General features: G+C 36.7%; 1 protein-coding gene across 1 annotated transcript in view; it reads left to right on the top strand.

Annotated features, from left to right (window-relative positions):
• Positions 1–1,987: 1,987 nt before the first annotated feature.
• The window catches only part of LOC144438868 (uncharacterized), a 12,673-nt gene continuing 6,727 nt past the window's right edge, over positions 1,988–7,933 (top strand). The window contains exons 1-5 of the mRNA XM_078128075.1: positions 1,988–2,191; positions 4,865–4,993; positions 5,391–5,518; positions 6,430–6,567; positions 7,426–7,933. The exon at positions 7,426–7,933 is cut by the window's right edge and continues 939 nt beyond it. Coding sequence (XP_077984201.1) covers positions 2,173–2,191; positions 4,865–4,993; positions 5,391–5,518; positions 6,430–6,567; positions 7,426–7,933 — 922 coding nt within the window. The 5' untranslated portion in view covers positions 1,988–2,172. The remainder of the gene's footprint in view (positions 2,192–4,864; positions 4,994–5,390; positions 5,519–6,429; positions 6,568–7,425) is intronic.

Genomic DNA, 7,933 nt, shown 5'->3' on the forward strand with positions numbered 1-7,933 from the left:
ACTGGCAGATTACCAAATTTCGAAATTTCAGAAGTTAGTATGAGACATGGAGAAACATGGAACGCTCTAATGATTTTACTAGGCTGAGAAAGTGATATAATTGAGAGGATGAAATCATATCCAAATAGTTGCCGTATATGGCTAATAGATAACGATTGATATAGATATTTTATACTAATCGACATGTTCTCATTAACCTTTTTGAAAAAGTACATTGACCTGTATCTTAGTGGTAGACTCTTTGAATAAAGACACGTTTCATTTACGGATTTTGATCCGAGTTTTATTTATGTCTTCATCTTAAATTGTATACTGGTATATATTCATTTGGTTTTGAGTTTGATTATGCTGATACCTGTGATGAACAGCGTGAAACCTAATGATGGAATTCAATAGGACACTTGTAGAGTGGGACTATCCCGTCTTAATTATTTCACAACCATAGTTGAACATCTAATGTGGTTGCATTGGGTGTGGACAAATGTATGGCCTCTGAATTGTTTGATAATCGGATGGAAAAGAAGAGTTGGGAAACAATTAGTTTCAAATCCGGGTAACTCCTCCCCTCCCCTCCCCTCCCCATTCCCCCTCCCCTGTAAAATCTAACCGCAGCCTTATTGATTGATTGTAATGCTATCAAAATTGTCCAATGGACCTATCAAGTAAACCGTTCAGAAATCGTCAGAGCATCCATGCTACAATGATGTTATTCAATCATAGAAGAACGATTTGTGGAGGCTGGTTTATTTTTAGACATAGATGATTGATTATGAAATAACTGAGTGTTAATTCAATGCGAAAAAGTACGACATAGAAATCGCCGACAAATATTTAAGTTAGACTGGCACTTTTATTAATCACAGCCATGAAATTGACATGCTGTCACCATTATACATTATTGCAGTTGTTTTGCTTTCAAATCCTCTAAGGGACTTTCCAGTATGACTAATTATAAAATAGTGAAAAGGTCACGTGATGTTATTGATATCCCATCACATTATCGTTCATATATGTTATGTTTAATGGATGACAGTGGTTGTTTGTTTGTGTGTGTGTGTGTGTGTGTGCCTGTTTATTCAATTATTTGTTTGTTTGTTTGTTTGTTTGTTGGTTGGTTGGTTGTTTCTTCGTTTTGAGGCAATTAAGCCCGAGACGACTATGCCTGTACATTGACGATTATGTCAAGGGAAAGGCCCCATCTACTCCTCGATTATTCAAACTTTCCATGCTTTCGCTCCAGTTTGGTGAAAGAGCATGGTGTGTGTAATTACCCATGACAGCCCCATATATGATTTGCTGACTATAAGTTGCTGGTAATTCGATCGCATTGCAGGGACGTGCCATGTAATTCCCTGGCGATGTAGTGAGCATGGCTGCAAACAAATTTCTTAGCAAGTAAGAAAGTTTTGATTTTTACCGTAAAGAGTTCGATGCTCTCAGTGTTTTCTGCATGCCGAGATCACACCCATATGATATGCATGCATGTACCAGTACCGAATATCCATAAGTTCTACTTTCAGATAACGGTTACTTTACAAAGCAAATACAAAACGAAAACAAAAACTAAAAGAAATGTGTCATCTAATGAAACCAAATTTTCATTGACAAAATACGCATTTACATTTAAGATGACAAGCAAGTGGTGTGCAATTAAATGACAACTGTAAAACGGTGTAATTGAAATATTAAACACGCATCATTGTCATTTACATACAATGATTTCCCTCGTCCTAGGTTACCATGCCCCCATCCCACCCCGACACACATACACACACACCAACACCACCACCACCACCACCACCACCACCACCACCACTAGACATTAGTCAAATGATATTTTCTTCTGTTTGAAACTACTAACAAGGTCGTTTTTCTCAATATTCCTTGCAGTCACCCCCCCCCCCCCAGACTTCAGTAGGCATTATCCTACATTCATTTGACACTCTGGTAACCCAGTCCGTTCCGCATTGCGATCCTTTTATTGCATCCAATGAAGGTCTAGCCTTAATCTTGCCGAGACGTTTACATTGAAATACAGTTAATAGTTACTGAAAATGGTTCTTTACCTTCAAATAGTAGGATCTTTTTGGTGTACACAGCGTTAATTAAAACGTGACGGCGTTTCTCTTCAAATCTTTCTTGTTGTTGTTGTTCTATGTTCTCTGACCTAAGATGGCCGACTTACGCGGAGGTAATGTATACATTTGCTTATGTTAAATTTTTCTGAACGGTTTCATCCTTCACTGGATTAATAAATTTCGTGTACTGTCTATGATTGAACACAGTCTCGTAAAATATATATGACATTCAGAATCTTCGTAATTGTTTTTATTTTTATTCTGTTTTACACGGTGCGTTTGGCACCATTTCACTGAACAAACAAGATCTCTATGACCTCAGAGTTAAACGCACAACTGCTTGGAAAACAGAGGAATCCAATGTTTCTATTACCGCGTTCTTTAGACATTATTTTATATAGTCACTAAATCCATGATTGATATTTCACTATATTTTTCCTTAAACTTTACATAATTGTCAGAATTTTACGAATAAGTTATAAATGGCAAGGCAACGCACCGACGCCATGGAAGTTTGACCAGCCAGACGAACGCAACATAAAAATCATTCAACACTTAAAACAACGGCATTTTGAACTATTTTCACCGTGAATTTACGTGGGATAGGAAGCCATTGGCTTTTAAAGATCCCTTACTGTTCTGAGGTGGTTACCAATACAAGCTTTAAAATGATTAACTGATGAAGTAGCAATAACCCTTTCTGATAAACTGTTCCAAATGTCTACAACACGTTGACTGAAAAAAAAATATTTGCCTATAACCAATCTGGATCTGTCCTTAAATAATTTCAAACTGTCCTCTTATTGTCGAAATAGATACAATATGGTACGTTGTCTCTCGTCGTCAATTGAACTATGCAACCTAATTATGTGAACCATGTTAAAAATCTGTCACCAAAACGATGATCACAGTGAGCGATACTCATTGTAAAGAATTTATAATTTATAGTCATTTCCCAGAAGAAGTTAAGGGTGCGTTCAGCTGTTACAATAAGGGGGTGCCAAAGGAAAGTACTTGATGGTCGCAATTAAGTCGATTGATGACGCTATATCTTATTCGGGGTGAGAGGGTGTGCTTGTTGGATAACAATGCAATAATTATTATGCATGGCCCTTATTTACAAACAGAAGATATGACGCTTGGACAGGTATTTACGAAATAACCATTAATATAAAATGAACACAATATTTATCACATGTATTAGTAGATTTGCATTTCTGATGAAGCCGAAACACACATCGTAGAATAAATCACACCATGTTCACTTTAAAAAAAAAAGTACAATTAATGAATTGAGTAAAATATCGCTTAAACAGGACTACTGTAAATTATTAAGCCAGTTATAAAAGTCATCTTGGTGAGTTCGTTGACTTCAGTGACCCAGTACTAGTAAGTGACAATATTCTTACTTTTGACATACAACACCATACAGCACAATGCAAAAAACAAGTATTCACAGTTTCGGTTGTTGTTTCTACATACATTATCAGAATAAAATATTCAGCTACCATACATGGTATATCACTTGATAAGCAAGTTTCATTAATAATGCAAATGATAAAAAGATACATGATATAGCCACATAGGGCCTACGCACTTGCTATATATTATTTGCCATTGAAACTAGCAATCGCAAGATATTGCCTAATTACTAAAACAATTAAACATAGCAATCATTCACAAGCAAATATGTTTGTTTTTGTTTTTTTTAAACCCTACAATATAACATTGAACGTTTATAAGGCATATTACGCTTTGTTTCACCAGAATCAATACAGTAGCGTCATAGTTATCGTGTTCACTGACAGACAACTACACACAAATATACAGCCACACACACACACACACACACACCTGCCCCACCCCACACATAAAGCTATTATAACACAATCTCCCCAACAAAATGTGACGTATCAACTCATTAAACGGTCCCTCGTCGACATTGGAGGCAAAGTTTTAACTCGTCTGATAATGTACAAGACAAATATTAGGGACCTCGAAACACAAACAGGGCTGGGGGCGCAGGAAAGTAGGGTCTGACTGTAATAGCATGGAATCACAGCTGTGATAGAATGTGCCATTTCAGAGACATTGTCTTCAAAGAGCTATTACAGCACACAACCGGAGTTATTATCACGTTTGTGTTCAGTTCGCAAGTACAGAAACAGTTGTTCGTATACGTAGGAGACACAAGTCTGCGTGACAAATCATGAAATAAATGCATGACTTTTTGTGTACCTTAAAGTTTCTAGTTCTTTGAGAAAGTGAAAATGGTCACACTTAAATACCACGATTTCTGCAAGGTGCATAAAATAGCTTGATTTTGGTAACTGGCCCTGAACGTGGATAACTTCGTTATAGTTTTGCCTATTAAGGTTTGAAACAGGTAGATTTCGGTATGAGACCGTTGAGGCCTTGAAGGTAGATTGTGCGAATTCTGCCAAAGTGGATCCGTAGAAGACGCTTTACTTCCTACTGCAACATTATTCCTATGGCCATTTTAGAATTTTGTATTTAACGTTTTTAACCGAGAACGGATTTAGTACTCTGTAAGACCAAGAAGATAATATTGTGAAAACACATCGAAATGTATGGAAAGGGCGTTCCTTGGGAGAAAACCCAGGTTGTACAGACCGAGCTAGTTATGTATGAATTTTTTAAATTTAATCCTTGACTTGTTATTTAGCATTTATTTATTTAACACTCTGTATTTTTCTTTAAGATCACGTTTAAAGTGGTTGAAATCAAAATATTAATATGGGGATGAATGGTATGCTTATTTTTAGGTGACACTGATGATTTGGCAAAACCAACACAGGAAACTGGTGACCCATCACCATCCTCCTTGTCCCATGCTACGTATTGCCAAGAATCTGCAGGTCAAGTAACACCAATTGGGTCAGAGATAAAGAATGGTATGGTGCTTATGTTATTTGTGGATGAATGGATACGGTCATGCAAGTCAATCATACTGTGAAACACTAATATTTCACTTGGACTTTTTTCACCTTAGTGTGGTTTTCCACTAACCTAAAGTCCATTGAAAGTACTTTGTATTCATACATACTACGTATACCGTCCTAAATCAATGGCAATGAGTTGAAGATAAAAGTTTAATTCTCTCTTCAGTGACAATTAAATCGCTTGAAAATATCATATTTGACAATTTTATGGAATACAGCAAAAAATGACTCTTTGTTTAAAGACGAACAGTCCTCCAATCACGTACTGTCCAAAATAAGCTCAAAATGTAAAAGGTATGGAACGTTGAATTGAGACAAATTATAGTCATAACATTTGTTTATCCCAAAGCTTTGCTAGAAAATATGCGGGAACCAAACCCATTGTGCCTTGGTCACGAAGAGAAATTGGATAAATTGTACGACAGTTACCAGAAACATAAGAATTGCACACCTGGGGGCAAGAAGAACGTGGTTCACGTGAGTATTCAGAGAACATGCAAAAATGTATCTTGTGGCTAGCCATTCCCCCCAAAAAAACATTGAGTGCAGCAGTGCTTTTGTGAGAACATGATAGTTCGGAAATTAGGCTGTATATATGTGACTTATAGTCGGACTCCAGTTGTTCCAGCAGTAGACTGGTGTATACCAACTGCGCTGCTGTACTTGTGGAAATGATCAAACACTCGCTTATTGAACAAATGTGACACGGTTAGGTATCCGAAAATGTAGTAACTGGTGTGATTGTTATTTATTGTGATTGGAAAAAGGCCGAATAATAATTCACACAAAAAGAGAAATCACAATTTCATCAACTTGAATTTCAAGTCAGTGTGCCATGCACAACATACAACAACAACAACAACAACAACAACAACAACAACAACAACAACAACAGCAGCAGCAGCAGCAGAATAACTATTGCGCTCTGCCACTGCGGTATAGAGCACTGTCTTAGCAGATTGATACTCACCGAGTAGTGGAAAACCACACTAAGGTGAAAAAGTCCAAGTGAAATATTAGTATTTCACAGTATGATTGAAGTATGTATGAATACAAATCATCTGATGATCGCGCCATGCGTGAAACTCCGAGTTACAACCAAGAAAGAGTTCCAGTACTACCAAAACTATTACGCTCTGCCACTGCGGTATAGAGCACTGTCTTAGCAGATTGATACTCACCGAGTTATATATATATATATATATATATATATATATATATATATATATATATATATATATATATATATATATATATATATATATATATATATATATATATTGAATTGAATTGAATTGAATTGAATTGAATTGAAATTTATTTCATCAGATAACAAAAAACAATATATATAGTTCTACTGTTGTTTGTTTGTTTATTCGTTTTTAAAGGTTATAAATGGACTACCAGGATGTGGTAAAACCGAAATGGCCATCCAGTACGTTGAGAGGTATAAGGATATATATCGTGTTGTAATATGGATACCATCTGAGTCTACTAGTACCATCGACTATGGATTCAAACACTTCGTAAGTAAGAGTAGCGTACTGATATTTACCATGCTTGGGATATTCTTATTGGCATTAATCGTGACATTTATCATAAGTCATAATTATGACACTCCATTTCTCGTATTTAATAGACGCTGTGTCACATTCAGACATGGCCAGTGTATTTCAAGCAAAGTACAAAGATTGCGCATATGTGCACATAAACTGCATAAGCAACTAAGATTAAATAAATGTGTCAACAGCCGAATGTTGCATGTATCAGTAAACATGCAGTGTATCTATAATGCGTAGCAATGTAGCATCAAAACGATGGATGGATTGCTTGCTAGTGAGACCAGTAGCAAATTCTGGAAACCCAGGTGAAGAAACTCCTGGTGTAACATCTCAGCCTTGACACTACGAACTGTAAACGACGGCAAATATACAAAATATACATAATATAGGGCAGAAGGCGCAGAGTGATTTGAAGAGTGTCCATAAAATTTGCAATCTTTTTGAACTTTCAATTCTTCCCGCTGGCAAACAGAAATAATGCAAGGTAATAATTACATGTTATTCCCCAAATTACTATCTTTCTTCCTTCATCAAGGAAAATACGGTGACCTAACGGACTTTTGCCACTAAGAGACGATAGATATTTTCTGGTTGATGAAGAAAAGTATTGGAGAATAACATAAATATACCAATGCAAGTAATATCACAGAAAAATCGGGGAAAGTATTGAAAATTTTGACTCATATTTCTCGTGACATAGACACGCATTGTCGTGATATACAACGACCAGGGTATATATTCCATGTTTCGCTTATACATGATATAATGACATAGTCTTAGACAGTTCTATGACTTAACATCTCGTGCTCTCTTGTTTTCCAGTGTGAAAAATTGAATTTACCAATGGACAGTCCTTTACGTGCAGAATCCATTCATTTTGCCGCGATTGAGTGGTTGAAAGGTAATGGTAATTGGTTGTTGGTATTCAATAACGCGGACAGTGTTGATGTTATTGATGATTACATTCTACGAAGCTTGCCAGCTGGAGGACACATCATCATCACTTCCCGTGACAAGGAATTTAATACCCTCGGCTCAACTCTACCTCCGTTTTATGTGAAGCCCTTTTCACCGGACAATGCTGCACTGTTGCTGGTAAGAGGACTTTATAGGGATGAGGGCAGTCATATAAACATTGAAAATGCCAAACAAAAGGTGCGAGAATTGGAAACAAGTGATGCCGAAAACTATCATGCCCTTCAGTGGCTTGCCGGACCTGAAGGTCTTGAAGGTCTACCCCTTGCGCTGAATGCTGCCATCGAGTACATGCTTTTGCATGATAGATCTTTCTCTCAGTATGAGGGTATTTATAAAGAATGCTTTGAACAGA

Source organism: Glandiceps talaboti, chromosome 8, assembly GCF_964340395.1.
Source record: "Glandiceps talaboti chromosome 8, keGlaTala1.1, whole genome shotgun sequence".
Classification (NCBI taxonomy): Eukaryota; Metazoa; Hemichordata; class Enteropneusta; family Spengelidae; genus Glandiceps; species Glandiceps talaboti.